Below are 24,156 nucleotides of genomic sequence, written 5' to 3'. Positions count from 1 at the left end.
CCGCGGCCCCTTTCGATCATGCCCTTAAATGATCTCTCCAAATGAATAGACAATGTGAATACAAGACATGCATCATGGTGCGCCCCGCAGAATTTGGTGACGTCACTTCAGTAGCGAGTCTCGCTGCTCAACATGTCAGTAGCTAATCCGTGTCCCCGGTTCTAAGACGGCGGACCCGGACTCGATGGCCCGTACGAAATCATTAACAGGGACTAGGGAGCACCGAACTGGTGCTCACGCGGTGTCTTATTTCTTAGACCTTACCTGTATCCAAAAAAAGAATAAGAACAAAGAAAAAAGAAAAAAAGAGCTATAACTGTTGTCGAGCAAAAACAGAGAATCCACAACACAAGGGAAGATGGCGAGTGTTTCGATCAAAACCCTACATTTCATTATCTGCTCCAAAACGCCACCTTCAAACCACACCAAAGCCCTCTTCTCTCTCCCAACCAGCAGCAGTAGCAGAATTCCACTCTCTATAACTAGAAATAACAAGAAGAAGGTAGAATTCCTTCTTCAAAGAGCCCGGGCTTCTTCAACCGACGGTGTAGATCTTGCCGATGGTGACGACAACCCGGAAGGAATCATCTCCGGAGAATGGTCCCAGAATTTCTCCCTTCTCAGCTACGACGACTTGCGAGCTTATTTAGAGCCTGAGATCTTCAAGGACAAGGTCACTTCCTCTTCTCACTCTTCTCATTTCTTCTCTTCTCTCCTCATTTTAATTCTTTCTTTGTTTTCGGTTTCTGTCATTTCCGTCTGCAGATGCAACCTTCTGCTCTATTGGGAGAGGTCATGTCGACCCTGATACGGACCGTGACTGTCGATCAGACGCTGGAGGAGATCGACCATCACTTTGAAGTGGTATCGGGGCTTCCCGTCATCAATGAGGAGTTAGTTTGCATTGGAGTCGTGTCCAAGAAAGACAAACAAGAAGCTTCAAATGGGGTCTGTCTTTTCCTCTGCTATTCATCTACATTTCATTTATTTGTTCTCTTGTTCATGAAGCAGAATTCTTTAATTGTTTTGGAGTCGGTTGGGATCTAATCGCTCTCGGGAAATTAAAAATGAGAAATGGATGCGCCTTTCCGTAACTATCCAAGGTGGGAGTAAACACAGAAGAGAATAACATAGCAATATGAACAAACATGTAGTGGTGAGAGTTTGGGGTCTTGTGGCAGCTTGGATTTGGATTTTTACTCAAGAATCCAAATCTAGGATTTGGAATGGTTGAGATTTCCATTCTATCAGTTGGCAACCTGGATGGAGAGTGATATGTCTGTTGTGTTTGACAACCTAGATTGAGGGAGGGAGAGGTGGTCCTTTTGAAAATTTGCAATGCAACTTTTTAAGAGGAATTGAAAAGTGGTCCTCATGAGGATCTTTAATACCACTCAACCAAATTCTAGGGGGCCAAACACAAGATTTTCGCTTGGATTTGGATCCAAATCCAAAAGGCCCAAAATGCAAGCATGCTAAACAAGCCCTTGAGAAAACTTGATGTTGTATTCTCAACAGCTGCATCTAGAGAAGGTGACTTATTATTATTATTTTAAAATTTAAAATGTGTTATGAGCAGTCAAAGTATCTTCCTTTTGAGGGGGATGATGTTGTGATACTGATTTCCTGCAAGAATGGATAGAAGCAAATTTCCACTTGGGGGAATGGAGGTCATCATCCGTCGGGTTTGTTGATCAGTGATTATCAGTGAATTCGTGAGAATAGGACCAAGAGATGAAGCAATGGAGTTACATCAAGCTTAACGATGAATTGTTCCTAGGGAGAAGGTTATACATGCACAAAACAAAAAATGGTTAGGAGGTCCTTCAACTCAGGCTGAATATGTTGGTGGCAACCACAGAGTGAGTAACATAGCTGGTCCTGATGAAAAAGTGAAGGCGGCCAAGATAGGAAGGTTGAAAACGAAGGGGAACAAATCCTATCATAGGTCGTTCAGGAGTTTAGATCGATGAGTCCCAGTGAGGATAGGGATGGAGCTTCCATAGTCAAGAATACAAACCTTTGGGACTTAGCAGCTGTTGTGTAGAGCTCTTAGAGGGCCTTGGAGTGGTGTGTAGTGGCATTGATGTAGGAAGGTGCCTCCATTGAGGAGGTTAGAGACTGGCATGCTTAGAGGTGTGGTTTACTAGAGGACCATGTTATCAAGGAAATCAGTTAGTCGGAACTGTGAATCTCTTCAGCCAAAGTGGACATTGATAGTCCTTTGTGTGCTACCAAATTTTCTGGTGAGGGTCCGTTCAGGCATTTGAATAGGTGGGTGGAATGATCATCGCTTGGATTGGTTGAAGGGTTTTCTAATCTTGTAATTTTGCTTGTGATCTAGGATCTAGAGGTGATGAGAGCAATTGATGCTATCCTTTAAAAAAGGATACGTGTTTTTGCTTGTATTGGAGAAGTCATTGAGATCGATACCAAGTTGGAATTATGTGAGGACTTTTTTTTTTTTTTGAAAGATCACTGAATTATATTAAAAAGAAAACAATTTACAAAAAGGAGAAGAGGGGACGTTGAGAAAGCATGCCCAGCTAAACTCCAGGTAAAAGGAAGTCACTGCCCTTTAGGCTGTCAACATGAGTAGCCCATTCTATCAAAGTGCGCTTAGCCTTACTAGCTGCAGACTCAGCGGAATGAGCCATATCCCGAAAGCATCTCTCATTTCTTTCTTCCTAGACACACCACCAGATTGCGATTATAGCCATTCTCCAAATCTGTGTTCTCTGCTTGCCTAATCTGACCCCATGCCACGCTTTTAGGAGGAAATCCGCTGAATCTGAGAAGCATCAGGTGATTCCGAAATGAGAGAGAAAATCAGACCATTTGCGATTGATAAAGGGATAGTGAATAAGAAGATGTTCCACTGATTCTTCCTGTGACATGCAACAAAGACATAATTCACTAGAATCATTCCCCTTTTCCTCAGATTATCAACTGTGAGGATTTTCTTCTTACCAACCAACCATCCAAAAGAGACATGCTTGGGAGGAATAGAGTACTTCCAGATATGATTAGTCAGAGATTTAGCTTTGGGGAGACGATTGTTAACCATCTGGTTGAAGAGCGAATTAACCGAGAATGTGCTGGATTTATTTGGCCTCCATATTAACTTGTCATCACTTGACTGATCTGGCACAACTCTAAAAATGCGATCAAGAAGAGCAACATACTCGCTGATTTCCTGGTCTTGAAGATTTCTTCTGCAGGGCACGTTCCAAACAACTTTCCCACCTTGAATATCGTAACAGGAAGCTACAGAAATTGCTTGGTTAGGGGCAAGGAGAAATATATTCCGGAATTCATCTTTCAATGGCATGTCCCCTACCCATAAATCTTCCCAGAAACAGATGTTATCTCCCTTCCCAATCTGGAAACCAACACCTCTGATCACCTCCCTTTGCAAGGAGACGATACCCGTCCATAGGTCAGAAGCCTTATAAAAGGAAGAGTCCTTGGTCCACCAACCTCCAACCGAATTGCCATATTTACTTTTGATTAGCTTGTTCCAAAGAGTCCCACTTTCGGAGCCTAATCTCCCGATCCACTTTCCTAAGAGAGCCCGATCCATTTTCTTAAGATCCTTGACCCCTGCTCCGCCTTCCTGAAAATGTTTGCAAACCTCTTTCCAATCTACTAGATGAAATTTCTTTTTATCTTCCTTACCTTGGCATAAGAAATCCCGTCTAAATTTTTCGGAAGTTACCAGGACTGAAGGCGGGCATTTAAATAAAGACATGAAGTATAATGGGAGATTTGAGAGAGCAGCCTCGATGAGGGTGAATCTCCCTTCCAGCGAAAGATATCTACACTTCCAACTAGCAAAATATTTTTCAAACCTGTCTATGACCTTGTCCCAAAGATACTTAGGGGGTCTACCAATACACAGGAGAAGCCCAACAAATGTGGTTGGAAAGGAAGCTATAGAGCAATCGCAATCTTTCGCATAATTCCTTAACTCTTCTTCCTCCATATTGACTCCAAACATCTTAGATTTAGACATCTTAACTCTAAGCCCCGAGACAGCTTCAAAACAACGAATCATAGTACGTAAGTTATTTACATTGTCTAGATTAGCTTTGCTAAATAGTAAAGTATCATCCGCAAACTGAATATGGGAAATCGGAGTGGCCATTCCTTTCACGCTAATTCTGCTTAAGATACCTACTTCTTGACCTTTTTGGAGCATTCTTGATAGGGCCTCCCCGACTATGAGAAATAGGAACGGGGTGAGAGGATTGCCTTGCTGCAAGCCTCTAGAGTTATGTGAGGACATTAGGTAGACCCAAGTAAAAATCAAAAGAAAAAGGATTCTTCTGGTGGTGATTGAGGTATATATCGGATATGTTTCTGTAGGGGTTAGAATTTATCAAGAGCCCATTGAGGGCCAATCTTAGATGTTAACCAAAGAACGGGATAAACAAGTTTTGTGTTAGGAGGCGTGGCCGAAATCAAGCTATTGGGGGTGGAGGAAGCAGCACGGAATTGCATACTCTTCGATCAACTAGAAGAGGGTAGCAGTACTTGTCCCTCTATGAATGGTCAACAGGGTGAGGTTTGACAACTTGTTGATTCTTAATGGGAAAATGTCTACAGCTGGTGAGGCTTGTTTAATCAGAAGACATAAGACATAGTTTTCTCATGCGTGGAATCTCCGTATCTTACACTCATGATGGGACTGTCTCATTTCCTAGAGCATGTAATCAGGTGGTGACTTACTGTCCGTTAGTGGAACCACAAATAGCTTGAGATTTGAGAGCTTACTATTCAATTGAGAAGACAGTCTTGTGAGGATTATTAGAAGGGGCAGTCAGATCTGAACATATGGGCAATCATGCAGCTATGGTGCGTGGTGTTAGATGGCTTCCTTGTATCATTGGTTCTTAGGGAGGCTTCTGGTTCTACCCTCATGAGTTTCAGGAAGACATCAACCCCCATGTTTCTTCCACGCAACAAATGGGCAATCAGGGAGCCTAGAATGGCAGAGTAGCAGAGGTCCTAAGTCGCCTGACAAGAATTCAATGGGCGGAACAAGAATCATACATGGAAGGTGGGTAAAGTCAGGTTCACATGGGTCCTTATCTGCCGAGAGTTGCAATTGGGGGCATTTGATGCAAATGACAGCAATGATATATGGGTTAATTGTAGTGGATGAGTCCCAATTTGGTGATAGAAGACGAACTGCTAGTGGTTATGGTTTGTTATCAAAGTCTTAGAGTCGCAATTTGGTGATAGAGTCGCAATTGGGGGCATTTGATACAAATGACAGCAATGATATATGGGTTAATTGTAGTGGATGAGTCCCAATTTGGTGATAGAAGACGAACTGCTGGTGGTTATGGTTTGTTATCAAAGTGTTGGAGGAAGAGGAGGTCAGTCAGGGGATGATTATGTTGTCAGTGGATTTTTGAAACCCCACAGAAGCATACATTGGAAAAATTGCATGTTTTAAGAAACCCAATTAGGATCCCCATTGGATATTATCAAGTTTTAATAGTAAAAATCAAAATTACATACACACCTTTGATTTACGCTGTCGGATCGCTTGTGTAATCTGGTATTGCTCTCTCAACGTAGGAAGTCTCTTCTAGATCTATCCTAGAAAAGAGGTGAAAGGAGAGCCGCTACATGCATGAGTTAGGGTTGGGCCTGTGCACCTGAGAGCCGCCCAAGGTGGGCCACATGTAACAAGTCTCTGCTTTTTCTTCTCCTTTTCTCTCTCACAATAGACGTCCCAAGGGGTGTTGGGGTGTCCAAAGCTCTCTGTCTCTCTACCCCTCTAGGATGGGATCTATTTATAAGAGGAATTGGGGATCCTTCAATATAATAATAATAATAATAGTAGTAATAATAATAATGATGATGATGATGAGGAGGAGGAGGAGGAGGATGAGAAACCAGAGTTCTAGAGAAAACACCAGTTATGGTGTTCTCTCACCCCTACAAACTTTTGTAGTGCCTACCCCATCAAAATTTCTATATACTTGCCTTATGCATGCATCGAAATTTACCAAATTCCTTCACCATCCAGTGGCATCTATGCTTGACCAAAATCTCTTGTTTGCACAAGAGGCAAACCACATGATTTTAACCATTGAATACCCATTAAGTACTACAAAAATATTTTTAAAGGTTAAAAACAAAAGATCAACAATTACAATCTTTAATTACAGATTATAAACCTTTTAGCTAGAAAACCCATGATGGGTGGTCCGATAAGCTCCAAGCCACAGATAAGTTCCTCAAGGTAACCAATGGATCCCATGTTGGAGCACGCAGGCGTCTTATGTTGAATCCTAATTCATGCATCCAAGAACGCCATATGCCAACCACTAATGTAACCTCGTAAGGTGAGCCAAAGCATATAACATTAGGACTATGAATTCTTGACATGATCTTAGGTCTTGTGATTAGTCAAAGCTAGTGCATGATCAAGTTTATCCGATCCGGGCATGATGGGCCTCGCAGATTAGAGACTTAATGTGATCTTTCAATGCAAGTGCTTCGCCAAGGCCTCAAACACAAGAATCTACTTCCATGAAAACTAATGTAGGGTAGGGCGTAGGCACAAGCTCGTCATTGAGCTCGATGGTAGAGACCTTCCATCCTAACTCTTCGTTGGTTCCCTCACAAAGGATGACTAATCTACCTTTAATGGATTGCCCAATCCTGCTACTATGGTCATGGAATTTAGTGTACTATGATCCAAGATCCATGAACACAACTATCCGTTGGCCATGGTAGTTGTGTACTTACATTTCCCTATAACAATCGGTGGAAACCTTCCCCTTAATCCATATAGCTGATTGCCCAATCCTGCTCTATGGTCATGGAATTTAGTGTACTAAGGTCCATAAACACAACTCTCCATTGGCCATGGTAGCTGTGTACTTACATTTCCGTATAACAATCGGTGGAAACCTTCCCTTTAACCCATATAGCCGAGGCTTCCCACACATATAATTATGGCATCCATTACAAGAAAAACACGTGTTCATCAATGTACATAATCATAACAATCATCATTGGTAATTTTTTTTTTCAGGGCACAAAATACCAATAGACTATTTAAGCAGACGTTGGGAAAATCATTATCCTCTCAGGCAGTGTTCTAAATATCGGTATCGCACAATGTATCGCACCCTTGGGATATAGATATGTATCGGTTATCGCACGGGATATATCGTTTGTATCGCGTAATTTATCGCACTTTTTGGGAAACATGGGGATACATTGGGAAAATGGTTGAATTTTTCAATGAAACTTCGGGGATTATTAAATAAGACCTTAATACACACTTTTAAATCATAAATTCTCAAAAAAAAAGTGCACATAATAGGTTTCCTTTGTATAGGGTCTAAGCTATGCGCTGTCCCATTGAACTAAGACAACTATATTCAGTTTCCACCCCATCCATCCGTTTTTCCATATCATTTTAGGACATTATCTAAAAAAAAATGAAGCAATCCAATAAGTAGGTAGACCATACCATTTGAAACAATGGTGATTGACCATTAGTGGACCACAAAAGTTTTGGATCAATTTGATAATTGTTCTTTCTCTTCATTCAAACTTATGTGAAGTTATCAGCAGATTGGATGCCTAATAAAATATAGGGAAAATTAAGGTGCACCTTAAGAAGTTTTTAATAGTACCGTATTCAACTACCACTGTTTTCTTGAGTATAGTCCACCTGATAATTGGATTTTCTTAATTATTGGGATCATGCTGTAAAATGATCTGAAAAAACGGATGGATGGAGTTGATACAAAATACACATGTCAAGTTGGGCTCCACGATAGGGTTTTACGGTCTTGGGTGAGGCCAAGGTCTTACCTAAAACCATAAAATTATATGGTAAAATGGATGGACGGAGTAGACACATAATACACATGGATGGACGGAGTGGTCATTAATCACTGTTTCATGTACTGTGGTCCACCTTAAACTTTTATCTTATTCATTTCTGGTACCATGACATAAAATAAGCTAAAAAAACATATGAACAGCATGGATATATAATTCATACATCGAGGTGGGCCCTATGGTCTGCGGTCCCACACAGATTGCTGGTTTCGGGGACTCACCCAAGTTGCGATCGGACACGGATTAGGTGTTGTCTGGGTAACAATTCTTTGGGTGTTACCCTTACCATAGGGCCCACCTTGATGACATTTAGTATATCCACTCTGTCCATTCGTTTTTCCATAATATTTTAGGACAAGTTTCTAAAAATTAAGCATGTCCAAATCTTAGGTGGACCGCACCATAAGAAACAGTGATGATTGAATATTCACCATTAAAAACTTCCCAAGGCCCACTTCAAGTAGATCCGTAATGTTTATTTTCCATCCAACTTGTTGAAGTACAAGCAGAAATGAATGAAGGAAAAATACAAATATTAGCTTCATCCAAACCTTGTGGCCTACAAAAAGCTTTTAATAGTTATCTACCACTTTTTCCAGTGGTGTGGTCCACTAGAGATTTGGATCTGCATGATAACGTCCTTTAATGAGCTAATAAAATAGATGGATGTTGTGGATATGGATAAAAATCATCAAGGTGGGCCCCACACAGTAAGGTTAACACCCACAAAGCTCTTATCCAGTAACAGCTAATCCGCTCCCTCCGCCCGTGCATAGTAAGGGACGGATGGACTATCAAGAACTGTATGGGGCCCGCCATATTAAGTATGTTTTATCCATGTTGTCCATCCATTTTGACAGATCATTTAAGTGCATAATCTGAAAAAAGAGGCAGATTGAAGGCTTCAGTAGACCACACCACATTAAATAGTGTAATTAAGTTATTTACCATCCAACCTGTTCAAAACATGGTAGGGCCCATCGTAATGGTTATTTGGCCATCCAAGCTGTTCATAAGGTCTCATGGACCAGAATGAAGGTAAAAATTGAATATCAGCTTGATCCAAAACTTCTATCCCTATCAAAAAGTTACTAGTGGTTAGCGTTCATCTCCATTGCTTCTCGTGGTGTGGTCCATTTTAGCCTTAAAAATTCCTATTTTTTGGACTCATGCCATAAAATGTTCTTCCATAATGAAATGGACGGATTGGATAAAACATATATATCAAGATGGACCCCACGGAGCCCGTGATATGATCGTTTGTCTTCAGCTAGCACGACACACTTGCGTTGGTAAAACGATTTAAAAGCCCATGTTCGAAAACCTGCAAACAGAGAGGGTTTCGGAAAATCTCTCGAAAAAAATCCCTAAAATCAAGGGAAATCTCTCAATTAAACCCAAATCTCTAGGGCTTTCGCAGATTTCTTGCCGAAATCTCCTATACAATGTAAATGGAGCATCTATTCGAAGAAAATCAAGGGAAATCGAGATTTCGTGGAGCTTACGACGCACCGCTATGGATCGATTAAGTGGCCTACCAAATTCTGCTTCCGATCACACAATGTTCTTCCATAGGTACTGAAATCCTCTGGATTGAATGATTTTCCCTATTTTTTTCGATTTTTTTGGTGATATCGCAAAAAATTGTGCGATATGGTGCGATATATCGCACGATACATAGATATCTATATATATTTTTATTTTCCAAGGGGTTTCGACGGGTTTTGTTTCACTGGCCAGCGATGACGATAATATCGGCCGATAGTATCGATATTACGAACACTGCTCTCAGGTGAAGCTAGCAGTAGGGAACGATGGGGGCAAAGTTTGGCAAATGGATGCAATTGGGCATGTGGGGCATATGGAGGAAGTTATTTTTGGAGACCGTGAAGAGGACTATGTTGCTCAATTTAAATTTGCTAATGGGAATTAAAAAGAAGCAAATGCTCATGCAAGATAGGTTGTGAAGATGCCCAAAGTAAAAGGGGAGTTGGTGGGGCTAATCCCTTTTGTGAACTACGATAAAGGGGGAGTAGTATGAGAGGGTGATAAAAAGGAAAGTGGGTTAGAAAGTGTTCGTAATGAACTTCTATCTTGGGCATAAAATATCCCCCCAAAAAAAAAAGGAAAAAAAGAAGAAGGATAAAAGCAAGAAATTTTGTAAGTGCCAAAAGATGAATTTGTCAACTTCCCAAGAAACTAGTTTGTAGTCTATATGTAGCAGGGTGATACTCTTTATGGATAGGTAGGAATAAAGAGTGTGTGGCTCTAGATGTCGTAGGAGCAACAGGTGGCATTGTGGCAGTTTGGAACTCCGATGTGTGGAGGAAAGAAGATTGTCAGGTTGGAATATATTCGATTTCACTCCTAAAGGATTTGGCTTTAGGTTTCAATTGAGTCTTCATTGTGGTTTATAGTCCAAATTACTTGAGTTTGAGATCTATGCTATGGTCAAATGAATTCTGTGTAAAATAGATAGCATTAGTTGTGGTGTGTTGGGTGTGAGTTTAACATTGTCAGGTTCTCTTATGAGAAGCTAAGTGGGGGTTATATTATTAGAAGTATGAATATCCTTTTTGACCGAATTGAAAGAAATGAGATAGTGAACTTTCCCATGGAGCAAGGTATTCTGTAATGGTAACAGTGGCCGTAATGGCTACCATTGTTACCTTTACAATACGGGTCGTAACGGCTGTTACAGCTCCCGAACGGCCGTTAAGATCTCTCTCTCTCTCTCTCTCTAATTTTTTTTTTTAAAAAAAAAGCCTATATCTTCTCCGTAATGTTGAAAAAAGTCCGAAAAACCTGTATTTGCCCCGTAATAAACGAGGTTGTTGGGGCCTTTGCAAGGGGCATAACGGGCCATTAACGACAGTTACGGGTTATGTTTCCATAATGGTTGTTATGGCCCTTGTAACGTGTAACGGTTGCCACCGTTACCTTTACGCAACGGCCGTTATGGCCCCATAACGGCCTTTGCAACACACTATGCCATGGAGGTGTGAATTCCCTTGGTCTAACGGACTAGATTGGTTAGCTTTGTCTAAATTGCATTATTTTGGTGTCATCTCCACTCATGGAGCAATGGGGTCTTCCCTGTCTAGTTTCATGTTGTTGTGCCATAGCCATGGAGGTTAAGGAAGATGATTGGGGCCCACTCCCTTTCCAGTTTGAGCTCATGTGATTGGAGGTGGAAGGCTTTTGTTAGCCGGTGAAGGAACTGCCTCTCAGCAGAGAGTTGGGCTGGTCATGAGTTATTTCACAAGCTTAAAGTCCTTAAAAAAGTTTAAGCAAAGGAGAAAAGAGCATTATTGGAGCATCTAAGAAGGCAAAGATAGTATTTTGCGAAACATTAGATGCACGACATTAAGGAGGAGTTGGAATTGTTATCAATAGAGGAAAAAAATTCGAGAACCAATCTCATTCTTGAATATGAAAATAAGTTAAAGGAAGAAGAGATCAAGTGAAGGCAGTGGCCAAGGGCATTGTGGTTAAAAAAGGTGATAAGGATATGAAATTCTTTTAGGGCATTGCTAGTGCAAGGTGTAAAAACAATCGGATCTATAGCCTTTTGGTAAAAAGGGATAGGATCGAGGATAAGAGCCAAAAGTTTTATTCCAAGATCTTCATGGCAAAAAGGTGGAGCCGTACAATTTAGATAATTTGTCTTTTGATAAGGTATTGAGGGCAGATGAAGATAGTCATGAAACTCTGATTGATGAAGAAGAGGTTAAAGGTGCAATTTCTTACCTGGGAAGGGATGAGGCATGGTTGGATGGCTTCCCATCGCGTTCTATCACATATTTTGGGAAGTGGTGAAGGGCGGTGTCATGGATTTCATTTCCATGTTCGTCGATAGATGTTATCTTTTGTTGAGTTAGGGGTGTTGTTTATTGTGCTTATTCAGAAGAAGGGACATGATTTTTTTAGAGTTTTCAAGCCTAATAGCTTAATTGGGAGTCCATATAAAATCTTGGCTAAAATTTTGGTTGCTAGATTCCACAAAGTGTTGGGAAATGTTATTTCTAAGGCTTAGGGAGCTTTTGTCTTTGGAAGAAAAATTCTAGATTGTGCTCTAATTGCTTATGAATGTATTGGCTTATGCTATAGGAAAGGCAGAAGGGGTGTTATATGTAAGCTTGACCTGGAGAAAGCTTATGATCATGTGAATTGGAAGCTCTTCGATTATATGTTTGCTTCACGAGGTTTAAATTCATTGTAGCTCAACTCATTGGTGCCAAGGGCCATTCCTTCTTAGAATTGACATCCACACTGTTTTTCCGATAGATTTTTGCATTGGCTAAGAATTTCAACGACAAGACGAATACACTCTGGCTCAGTGACGTAAGACAACTAACCACTTGCTCTAAAAGCTCGGACTAATAGAGTGTTGTGAATCAATCCCTTTTATCTCATAACCCAAGTCAGGCCCTTAGCCAAACCCCCCTTGCGGGCCCCACTACACATGAGTCACCCACTTCACACGAGCCGCCCACCTTGAGTGTGCCCCCGCTTCATACAAGCCACCCCACTCGAGCCCGGTGTGAAAATGCCCTTACATTAATCACCTTCAGTAAGGAGTCTTGAACATGAGACCTCCCGCTCTGATACTACTTTTTACGCAGGACAACTAACCACTTGCTCTAAAAGCTCGAAATGATGGAGCGTGACGAATCAATCCCTTTATCTCATAGCCCAGGCCAGGCCCTCGGCTAAACCCCCCTTGTGGGCCACATTTCACATGGGTCTCGTCTCACACGGGCTGTCCATCCCGAGTGTGCCCCTGCTTCACACAGGCCACCCCACTCGAGCCCAGTGTGAAAATGCCCTTGCATTACTCAGCAACAACCTGGTTTGATTTGTGATCAGAAGATGCACAATTACCTCTTCTCCTAACCTCCATTTCAAATCCTCCTGGTTTCTTAGGAGGATTTCAGTATTCTGATCAGAACTATACAAATTTAACACTGTTTTGACCTTATCACAAATTGCAGATGCCTTGGCAGGCATCACCCTTCATTCACAAATTCAAGTGGATCTTGAAAATGAGCTTTGATGGGCCATTAGTTGCAATGGTTCTGCCTGTGACTGCAACAACTGAGTTCAGGAGCTTTTCTTGCAAAGAACAGCAGTACGGAATGATAAAATCCAGACTAAAGATGATGTTCGGTAAGGCTGCTGGTTGAAGCCAGATGCCTGGCTGAAGATCCTCGTTATCATTCCTCCTTAGTCCTATCATTCATTAGAGCTCCTTGAATCCAAGGAACTTGCCCACTGGAAAAATGAGGTACAGCATTGGGCAAAATTCCAAATGTCCAGAAATTACTTTAATAGCTGAATTTTCAAAATAGATAGCTAGATTTTGTCAGAATACAGAGAATTGTCAGGGTTCTACGGGTGTAAATTAGGTTTTCAGATTAGGATACGGAAACATACAGTTAAACACTGTTCCAATACTTCGGGTTCCTTGTCCAGTCTGTTGATTCAGATGCTCAAGGACTCCTAATCATTAGCTTGAGTTGCATCTCCTTTGACGGTTGAGAATATCATCAGTTCCTCTGTGGATATGAAAATAAATCAATATTTTTGCTGATGACATGGACAGCATGCTGGTGGCTGTATTCCCCATTTTGTATTAGTAGATGTTATGAAGGATTCATTGTTTATTATAAGGTTTTTCATTCTCAACCTTCAGTTATCATGGCGCATTCCTTCGCCAGCACTGATTTTTGAAGAGTTCTTTCCCCTCTCAGTAAAATCTTCATTTCTTCATATCAGGCCCTCCAATCATTCTCTCCCAGAGAGCCCCCAATTATGTAGCTTTTATAATGGTTAGTGATCACTGATTGCACTGTCAATAACCAATCACCAATCTAATGTTTCTGATCAATCACCAGTTACCAATCTTTGCTAATCATCAAACCCAGTTCTCGAAAGATTCAAAATGGACTACTCAGGGATTGATCAAGTTCTTCACCTTGGTTGTAAATGCTGAATCCAAAGCTGCTAAAGGATAGTAAACCATTAGCAGTTGTTAACAGCAATCTGTTTTGAACAAATTGTATGATTCATCTCAATTCCTGTCAAATAGGGTTTTAGATGAATCGTAAATTGTTTTTTCTACATGAATAATAGAATCCATTCCCATATCCTAAATGGTAAATTCTAGAATGTTAACAACAGCAGTTTGAAGCTTATAGCTTAACAGGAGTCAAAAGGAATAGGCCTCTTAAGTAGATTGTTCGAAACGTATGAGTGTTCCTAGTATCAGCCTTCACATGAACTCCTGCTATGAGAACTGACAGCAGAAGACTGTCATGCTTTAGTGCTGAGCTATTAGATCTGAGTATTTCCAGCTAAGCTTCTTCTGATGACCGCATATTTTTCTGCTTTTTGTTCCCAACTAATCATGGTTATCCAGTTGAAGTCGAAGGTGGGTGAAATCATGTCATCTCCTGCCATAACGCTATCACCTGACAAGACTGTTCTGGGTAATTTTATCTACCTGCTTCCCTTTTCATTTTACTTTCTGCTTTCCTTGAGACTGAGTAAAGAAGATCACCTTTCTTGATTTCTTCTTATAATTGCAGATGCTGCGGCTTTGATGCTGAAGATGAAAATCCATAGGATACCAATTGTGAATGAGGGAGGCCAAGTTGTAGGTGAGAAATATATGTAGAGACCCTTGTCAATGTTATTACCTGCTGCATGCAGCGTTTGCAATATTGATAATATCGGCCGATGTTATTGATATCGCATGTCAGTGATACGAAATCCATAGGGAGTAACACGGGAAAGGCCAGATTCCTGAGTATCGACGATAATATCGCATTTTATCACTATGTATTGGCAATATCGTGAGATATCGTCGCTTTTTTCTGAAGGGTTTTACCAAGTATTGACGATAGCTGTCGATATCGACAAATATCGTTGATACTTTTCAGGAAACGTACGTTGCCCTCCCAAAAAACCCCCAAAACCGATTTTTTCCCCCATTTTTCTTCAGATTTCTCTCTTCTAAGCTGTTAGTGGGTGGATTTCAGTCCATCCTTTGCTTGGATTTGGGAGAAAAACCTATATTTGAAATTAGAATCAAGATTTTCTTGCATTGGGGGCCGTTTCTCATTCGATGAGTTATTTTGCGTGCTGATCTTCTTCTTCTTCTTCTTCTTCTTCTTTTTTTAAAATCATATAAAATGAGTGTGAAATCATAAGAAATCCTTGATTCTTCATGTTTTGCATGGAAAATCAAGGATTTCAACCTTCGATTTCGAGATTTGAGTGTAGGTTGCCCGATTTGGGGAAAATTCAAAATTTCTCCAATTTCTCCCAAATCGCTTGCAATGTTGCACTCCAAACATGAAATCAAGCATATACGAGGCCTGATTTACTGATTTGTTAACTTTTTGTCAAATTTCAGATTTTTTTTTTAAATTAAAAAAATTAAAAAATTAAAAAATTAAAAAAATATTAAATATATTATTATTATTATTTTTAAAATTTCCCTTCTAGCAATGACCAATTGAGTGCAATTTAAATTATTTAGGAGTCTTTGATAAATTCAACCAAATTTCCAATGTTTCCCAAAAAGTCAATAAATTACCCAATACAAAACGATATATCCCGTGCGATAACCGAATACATATCTATATCCCAAGGATGCAATATGTAACGCGATACCGATACTGCGAACATTGGCTGCATTTAGCTTCTTCTTCTTCTTCTTCTTCTTCTTCTTCTTCTTTTTTAAATACCTGCTGCATGTAGATTATTAGCTTATTAGATAGTTTGCTAGTTGGTTTCATTAGTTGAAGTAGACACCGACTTGGAATGTCAAAACAGGCATAGTCACTCGCACTGACATTTTCAAAGCATTGGAGGGCCTGCCAGCATGAGTACCTGTTATTCTCAGTTTTTTAAAGCATCGCCTGTGAGCATAGTGGAGGTAGGTTTTTTGTAAATTATAAAGTTGTTGCTTGTCTTCTATGTATGTATATTATGCTTGGTGCATGGAGACAGGACATGAATTAATTAGTATACCATGATGCTCATAACATGACAATCTATCTTCCCAAATAAAGACTGATAATGTACCAAAGGCTCAATAGAAATGTGGTAGGAAATGCTGACCAGTGGAGTAGATAAGTTACAAGAGGGATTTAATTGTGTGTATGCTAATGGTAACAGTGCCATGCTCAAGTTAGACCCTAGACCTTCATGGTAACATTTGGTCCCCACTTCTCAACACCATATGATCTTTGGGTTAGATAGTGATTAGCTTCACCCATAGGCAACATTTGTTGCAGATATTTCACAAACCCTCATTTCCTAATTCTTGAAGGGGAATGATCAGGTGTGGAAAAACCAAGGTGAATTCCTTATTACTGTCCAATCAAGTATTATGGTGATTGGAAGTGGTCCCCACTATTTTGATGGTTTAGGGGGCGGTTGGAACAATTGGTTGCACTTCCACCACCATTTGGTTTGATCAGTGATCATATATTTGCTATTGGTCTTTGGTAGGGAATGATGTGATATGAGAGACACACATTGAATGCAAGCTTATCATTCTCCGAGCAACATCCAAAAACCATGGAAAATGGGTAGGATCAAGTAGGTCTTCATTTCCCATCACCTTCTCTTCTTTGATTGGCCAATGATAATTCACATCCATAACAAACATCGAAAATGGGTTTCACATCTAGACCTTTGCCACTTATCATTTATGGTAGGTGCTCCTAGTTAGACTTTATCTTTAGAGATCATAGTGAAAGCCATAGATGACCCCAGTTAAGCAGGGAACTTCTATTGGGGTTGAAGAGCCTAAGAGGATTAGGGGCACACCTGAAAGGACTTGGCTTGTGGTGGCGAAAAGGGGTATGAAGGCTTCCACACTTCCCAAGGATAGGGCCTTGGACAGGAATGATCGGTGAAACATGATTATGAAGGCGACTCCAAAAAATTGGGATGAGGCTTCCAATTACGACGATAACATTAGAGATCATAAAGCAGAAGAAGCTCTCTGATAATTTGTAGTCTAATTGTGCCCGTTCATTCTATAAAGTATTATAGTTCCATTGATATTTCAGCATTTTTTAAAAAGCGTCTGGAGAATAAATAGTCATTAGAAGCTACGACAGCTGCAAGACGAGGTTTGGGAGAAGTGGAACATCATATACAACCTTAATTGACCCAAAAGAGGAACACAAGTTTCTTTTCTTAGGTTGAAAACCCATGTTGTAATATTATGCCATTATTCTTCAGAATTTGACTTCTTATTCCCTCCTATCTCAGATACAATGTTTCTCATTCGGGTTTTCCCTGAATTCTGTTTTTAACCTCCCTGTAGCTATATCTTCCTTTATTATTATTATTATTTTCCCAAATTCTGTTTTTAACCTCCCCCGCAGCTATATTCATTGTATTATACAATTTAAGAAAATCAGTGTTCAGTTCAAGAAATGAAAAAGCCCACAACAACATTTGTTTATCTATCTTCTGATTTTATTCCCTTCACCAAAGGAGTTGGGTATAGCTTTTTTTATTTGTTCGGAATGGCATGTGTGGCGTCGTGCTCAATTGATAATCTCCTCATGGCTTGGCATGGGGGAGGCATGGGCAAGATAGGAAAGAAAATCTGGACTCTCTTTGCTGGCAAGCATCTGGTTTCTGTGGGAAGAAAGGAATTCTCGATGTCTTAGGAACTGATGCAGGCGGGTCTCCAAGGACTTCAACAGGGCTAGTTGAATGTAATGGGTTGGCCTCGGCCTTAAAGGTTCTAGGTGAGGGTTTTTTTTTTTCCTTCTTCTCATTTTTGGTCTGATTTGTAATTCTTTTGGCTCCGGCCTTGCTTGATAAAGTCGTCACCTTTTGAAAGAAAAAAAAATTTTTAGGAGCTAGAGATCATGAACTTATCTACAAAAGATTTTTTAAAACTAAAAAGAGAGGAAGAAGGGGATCATGGAACTTGGGATGTCATCCTAATTCAGACTCAATAACAAAGCATCAAGACTCTGCCCAAAAATCCAAGAAAATCTTCCCAATTACATCCTTGAATCGAAGACTTCCAGAGGTCCAAAATATCATTGTCCCTTTTGCCCTCTGGAAAACCACTTCAAGCCCTTTCCGACTTCTTGTTAAAAATCTCCAACTGTTCTTCAAGCCTTTTCCGACTTCTTGTTATCATGCTTGGGTCACTACCGCAATAGACCCAGGAATCACCCATAGAATTTTGAAAACAGTGAGCAGCTTCCTCCAAACCACAAATGAAAACTCGCAATGAATAAAGAGTTGGTTTACTAATTCTGCATCTTTCAGGCATAATGGGTTGGTTTACTGACTCTTGCAGATGGCAATAGTCAGTACGTTGTTCTTTGCAACTAACCAAACATTACCACCCCTGAGGATCCAGGAAATTGCCACAAGCAAGCTGTCAGATAAGAATGAGAATGATCCTGAATTCTACCCTTTCTATCAACGTCTGTGGATCCAGGAGACAACAATAAATGCACTCTAAGTCTTGTAACTGACGAAGTCCTCAAACTCATCATCAGATAGGTCCCCACCAAATGTAGGAGACCAAGTCACCACACCTCTCGTCACTCTAAAGCATTGGAATACTAATTCGCCCTTGTTGATGACAATGCTATAGAACCTACCATGGTCGAGGTAGATTGGTCTATCATCGAGCCATGCATGTTCCAAAAACCTGATCAAGTTCCCTCACCTAGTGCAAATGCAATTCCCTTGAAATCAAGTACTCCCATCGTCACCTTCCAAATGCCCAATGTTGTGTTCAATGAAGAACTTGAGGCAAACCATCCTTTCTTTTGAATGCCGTGTGCACATGATATGATCGTTTAAAAAAAACTGTCCATTTCCATGCTAAATCTCCAAAGCCACTTCCCAAGCAGAGGGCGGTTCATCACTTTGAGGTCTTTTATACCATTCTGCCAAGGTCGTGTGGGTTGCACGCCTTGTTCCAACCAACCAGGTGAAACCTTTTCTTTTCTTCCATGTCTCTCTAGATAAATCCCTTTGCAATGTCTCTATTCATTGGATGACAAACATGAGCCGATGTTGGCTGTTTTGTCATCCATGGGCTGTGTTTCCTTTCCTTTTTTCTGCTTATGAGTTATTTATAAAACAAAATTTTCATACACACAAATATGTGTGTGTGTGTGTGTGTGACAACATATATCTTTACATCAAAGGTCTTGCAAATACAAATGCTGAAAATGGAAAGAAGAAGATGAGAACTGCATACAAAATGAGTGGTTATTTGCCCAGGGATTTGAGGGACGATGATTTCATTATATTGCCAACTCAGCCCAGCAGTCTTGAGCTTGTCAATAGTAGCCCAAGGGACAACAGAGATCTTTACATCAAGGTCTTGCAACTACAAATGCTGAAAATGGAAGGAAGAAGAAAAAGAAGAAGATGAGAACTGCATACAAAATGAGTGGTTATTTGCCCAGGGATTTGAGGGATGATGATTTCATTATATTGCCAATAACAACTTCTCAAGCATTCACAAGGTAAATGTTGTTTGTTTCTCTTCTACTATTAATACTACTAAACAAATCTTTACATATTCCATTGCTAACATTCTAACTGATAGCAAAAGAGAAAGTAACGAGCCAAAGAAGAAAGACTTCAAATGTCTTCTTCTTCTTCAAGTACAGAAAGCATCATCTACTTGAAGGCTGGTTTGGCATTATTATTAGAGGAAGAAGAATATAGCAAGGAGGAAGCAGAGAAACTGGTGTTGTTGCTCTGTTGACATGACACTGATGCTGATGATGCCGGACCTCCTTTGTCATGGCAGTTTGCCGGACTTCCCTTGAGGAGCACATCCACCTTGGCGTACTCTTCTCTCTCATGCCGGATCTCCTTGAGCATCGCAGCCACATCCTTCATCGTTGGCCTTTCATCAGGGGTGGGGTTGACACAAAGTAGAGCTACACCCAATGCCTGAAGCATCTCCTCCACTTCTGATTCAGGGCGACCATGTAAGCTCGGATCAAGGACCTCCATGCCTCCTTTCCTATGCCTCACCCAGTCCACGACATGTAGCCCGTCAGGGATTGTTGGATCAATTGGTTGCTTCCCTGTTAAAACTTCCAAGACGACAACACCATAGCTGTAGACATCACTCTTCTCTGTTATCTTCATCATGTACCCATACTCTGCAGCAATCATCACCACAAGCCAGAGATGATCTTATTTATATTTCCTCCCTCAACAATAATTTAACAAGATGGAGAAAATGAAGAAAAATATTAAGAAATGAGATATTAGTACTAACCAGGAGCGATGTATCCATAGGAGCCCGCAACAGTGTTTGATGACCTTGCGTAATCTCCATCATCAATGAGCTTAGCCAGCCCAAAATCCGCAATGTATGGCTCAAAATCAAGCCCAATAAGGATGTTGTTCGCCTTGATGTCCCGGTGAACGATCGGAGGCACACAATCATGGTGAAGATATGCTAGACCTTGTGCTGCTCCCAACACTATATGGTACCTCAGATCCCATTCCAACGAAAGCCCACTTCTCTCATGCAATAGACTTCCCAAGCTTCCATTAGGCATGTAATCATACATTAGAAGTCTTGTGTTCCGATTTGAGCAACACCCCAAGAACCTCACTATGTTCTTGTGTCGGATTGACCCCAGTGTCTTCACCTCTGCTGAGAACGAGTCACGCACTGTACTGTCATTATGGTTGTTTGTACCCATAGTCGTAGGCCACAGCTTCTTCACTGCGATAACCTCTCCGTTGTTCATGTCTGCGCGATAGACTACGCCAGAACACCCCTTACCAATCACATTAGCGTCAACTAGGCATCTCACTACTTGATCCACTGAGAAGCTTAGCTTCTGGAAAGGAGTTACTTCCCACGGCCATGATGATTCTGAGCCCATCTCAGAATCCTCCTCTTCCCTTCCTAGAATTCTCCTCCCCCGGATCACTGCCACCATTGCAAGAAGCATTGCGACAGTTACAGTAATCAGCAATGCAATCCCCAACTTCAACTTCTGTAATCTCCTCCTGCTGGAGCTATTCTCCTGTGCTGTCCCTTGTATAACATCACTTAGAAAACAAGAGTTGTCACCAGAATTACATAGCTCTTCGTTACCTGCTAAGTCAGTTATCAGTAACTGCCGGAACAGTTTGGTGTCGGGAAGATAACCGGAGAAGTTGTTGTATGAGATGTTGAGAGCAACGAGGTTCTCCAGCCCGGCCAGCGGTGTCAGATTCCCAGCGAACTTGTTGTGGGAGAGATCAAGAACAGACAGCTTGTTGAGATTGGATATCTGGGATGGGATGGGCCCCGCCAGAGAGTTCTGACTTAGGTTGAGTGCAATGTCGAGTGACTCAATCCGACACAATTCAATTGGAATGCTGCCTGATAACCCGTTGCTGCTCAGATCAAGCAGTTGGAGATTTGAGCAGAAGCCGAGTGATGCAGGGATTGATCCGGAGAAGGAATTCTCACTGAGAATGAGCTTGTTCAAAGATGATAAATGCCTGAGAGAAGATGGGATCTGACCCACAAATTGGTTTTGTGAAAGGTCGAGAACCTGAAGTCCAATTAGTGAAGAGAGCGACTCGGGCAGAGCTCCTCGGAGTGTATTGTTGCTGAGGTTCACCATCTGTAGCTGCGTGCAGTTCCCGATCTCATCGGGAAGGGGTCCTGCCAGACGGTTTCCGGACAGGTCTAGGAAGGTCAGGCTATTAAGTCCACCAACTTCGCTTGGTATCTCACCGCCGATCCTGTTGTTTCCAAGCCGGAGCCTGACAAGAGACTTAGCATATTGAATTTCCGACGGGATCAAGCCTGATATGTCATTTGAAAGCAGCAGCAGCTTTGTTAAATTCTGGAGTCGAAACAGGCCCGGTGGGATGCTACCAGTAAGAGAGTTATGGGAGAGATCGAGAGCTTGGAGGCTGCTGCAATCTCCCAGAGTTGAAGGAATACTCCCTTCAAGCTGATTTTGCCAGGCAAAGAACACTGTCAGCTCGCCAAGCATTCCAATCTCAGGTGGGATCAACCCTGATATCTGGTTGGTGTCAAGCTGCAGCTGGGAGAGATGGGTAATGTTTGCAATGACGGAAGGGATCGATCCAGATACATTGTTGTTGCTCAGCATCAGCCCTTGGAGCTCAGAGAGGTGTCCGAAAGATTCAGGGATGCTACCAGTGAGTGAGTTCAAAGACAGATCAATCATCTTTAAGTTGCTGCAGTTCCCAATCTCCTCTGGGATTGCCCCGACTAAATCGTTCTGCCACAGCAGCATCTTTTCAAGTTTCCGCAGCTTCCCCAGCTCAGGCGGCAGCGACCCAGATAGTGAATTCTCGTATAGATAGAGATTGATGAGCTCTAAGCAGTTTCCAATCTCACGCGGGATTTCTCCAGATAGCATTGCTGTGTAGACAGACAGCGTCTGAAGCTTGCTGAGGTTCCCGAAAGAAGCAGGGATGGAGCCAGAGACCTTAGTGTCAGCGAGGCCCAAGATGGTGAGGTTGCTGCATTTTGAGAGCTCGGGTGGAATCTTCCCAGAAATGTCTTTGTTCCCTCCAGCGCGGAGGATTTCTAGACCAGACAACTGCCCGAGCTCGGCGGGAAGGTTCCCACTAAGGCGATTGTCAAACAGCTGCAGACTCTTGAGTTTGAGACAGCTGCCTAGCTGCAGTGGGATCTTCCCGGTGAGCTGGTTGGAGTTGAGAGTCAGCACCTCGAGGTTCATGAGCTTCCCGACAGTGGCAGGAATGGAGCCTGCGAGACTGTTGGAGCTGAGATCAAGAACAGAGAGCCTGGCGTAGCTTCCTATATCATCTGGGATAGTCCCGGTGAGGTTGGCACCGGAGATTACAAGTATCTGGAGGGACGTGAAGGAGGAGAATTGGGAAGGGAAGGAGAGTCCAAGTGGAACAGATTGGATGATGATTGATGTAACGAAGCCGGTTCGGGAGCAAGTAATGTAAGTCCAGTTGCATGGGTTGGAATCCAGAGGATTCCAACTAGGAATAGGAGATGTAGAAGAAGAAAGAGAGGTATTGGTGGTGGTGTGGAGCCAAGAGAGTAGAGCAAGAGACTCATGATTTGGAGGAGCAGCAGCAGCAGCAGAGGATGTGATGAATTTTCCAGGGATGGCTAAGAAGAAGAGGAGAAAAAGAGAGAAGGTGGTATTGGAGACGGTGGTTTTGCGGTGGGTTTGCTGCAGCAGATGCAGCTGCAGCTGCCTCGGCCTTGTCATAGACATTGCCCCAAATCCCAACCCTCCCTTCTCAGCATTTGATGCATCGGGTCTCATCCTACTCTTCCTTCCTTAAACTCCTCTCCTTTCTTTCTCCTCATCAGCTCTTTTGCCGAGAGAGAGAGAGAGAGAGAGAGAGAGAGAGATGCTCTTTTTATTTTTAATTTGAAAGGGGGCCAGACCCTCTCTCTCTCTCTCTCTCTCTCTCGCTGAATTTTCTTTTGGGTTTTTGGGATTAGAATATGTATATTGATAGATCGCGTCACGCGCAACAAGCAGAGACACCATGTGTGCGTGAAATTCTTTTTCTATTCCCAGCCTTTCCTTTCCTGTTTATTGTTCTTTCTTTTTTTTCTTTCTTTTTTTTTCTTTCATTTTGTAGCAAATGATCCAGTGGACTACCTGAATATGGTGGGCCCATCTCTCCACAGTCGTTCTTAGGAACCGTCGTTCTAGCAGCTTCTATCGTTAATAGGGAAATGCTTCAAATTATTCATTGATCAGATGAACTTAGTTAGCCATCTAACCAATGTCCTTCAAAGCAATGGTAGAAACAGAACAAGTTGAGTAAATCGAGTGGTAGGTGTGAGTTTTGAAATATGAGAAATCCATGATATGTCTTACAAGATGGACGGTCGGGATTGATGCATCTCCCTGCCATGTGTACTGTCAAGAGATAGCTCTACCAGTTTTGTGTAATCTCCCGTGTTTTGTTGGGTGTTAAATAATGGGATTTTGTGGGGCCTTGATTGAAAAGAAAGGTAGGGTTGTGAGTGAGGGAGGTGTGACCGACCGGACTCTGTTGTTGTTTGCTTAAACTAGTTAAGTGTGACAGCTCACTTGCACTTGAAGTTACGATTTGATTCTGTTGATAGTTTAATACCATTTTCCCACTGGTGGTGACTAGTCCTATATGCACGTGGCATGCATCTATGTCAATCCAGACCGTCCAAATTGTGGACCTGCTTCGTGGTTATTTTTATATGTAGAGTGGCTGCAACTGGACTTCCCCCAA

General features: G+C 41.7%; 2 protein-coding genes across 2 annotated transcripts; one reads left to right on the top strand and one right to left on the bottom strand.

Annotated features, from left to right (window-relative positions):
* The first annotated feature begins 281 nt into the window (after positions 1–281).
* Positions 282–15,976, top strand: LOC131245684 (uncharacterized). Its single transcript, XM_058245292.1, has 5 exons — positions 282–673; positions 766–948; positions 14,300–14,369; positions 14,469–14,540; positions 15,721–15,976. Exons 1-5 carry the CDS (start codon positions 359–361, stop codon positions 15,771–15,773), a joined length of 693 nt encoding a protein of 230 aa, XP_058101275.1. The 5' UTR covers positions 282–358; the 3' UTR covers positions 15,774–15,976.
* Positions 15,977–19,572: 3,596 nt separating this feature from the next.
* LOC131246981 (LRR receptor-like serine/threonine-protein kinase RGI1) lies at positions 19,573–23,198 on the bottom strand. The gene is made up of 2 exons (XM_058247433.1): positions 20,186–23,198; positions 19,573–20,066 (listed from the first exon to the last, which is right to left on the bottom strand). Exons 1-2 carry the CDS (start codon positions 23,196–23,198, stop codon positions 19,573–19,575), a joined length of 3,507 nt encoding a protein of 1,168 aa, XP_058103416.1.
* Between the last annotated feature and the right edge of the window lie 958 nt (positions 23,199–24,156).

Source organism: Magnolia sinica, chromosome 5, assembly GCF_029962835.1.
Source record: "Magnolia sinica isolate HGM2019 chromosome 5, MsV1, whole genome shotgun sequence".
In the NCBI taxonomy this organism is placed as follows: domain Eukaryota; kingdom Viridiplantae; phylum Streptophyta; class Magnoliopsida; order Magnoliales; family Magnoliaceae; genus Magnolia; species Magnolia sinica.
The sequence above is the reverse complement of the archived record's forward strand: the minus strand, read 5'-3'. Positions and strand labels throughout refer to the sequence as shown.

Excerpts from the sequence above, each read along its gene's own strand:
- LOC131246981 (XM_058247433.1), bottom strand. The coding sequence starts at position 23,198 with ATGAGACCCGATGCATCAAATGCTGAGAAGGGAGGGTTGGGATTTGGG. Across the intron at positions 20,067-20,185 it reads CTATGGATACATCGCTCCTG|AGTATGGGTACATGATGAAG; the intron begins GTTAGTACTAAT and ends TGATTGCTGCAG.
- LOC131245684 (XM_058245292.1), top strand. The coding sequence starts at position 359 with ATGGCGAGTGTTTCGATCAAAACCCTACATTTCATTATCTGCTCCAAA. Across the intron at positions 674-765 it reads CTGAGATCTTCAAGGACAAG|ATGCAACCTTCTGCTCTATT; the intron begins GTCACTTCCTCT and ends TTCCGTCTGCAG. Across the intron at positions 949-14,299 it reads AACAAGAAGCTTCAAATGGG|TTGAAGTCGAAGGTGGGTGA; the intron begins GTCTGTCTTTTC and ends ATGGTTATCCAG.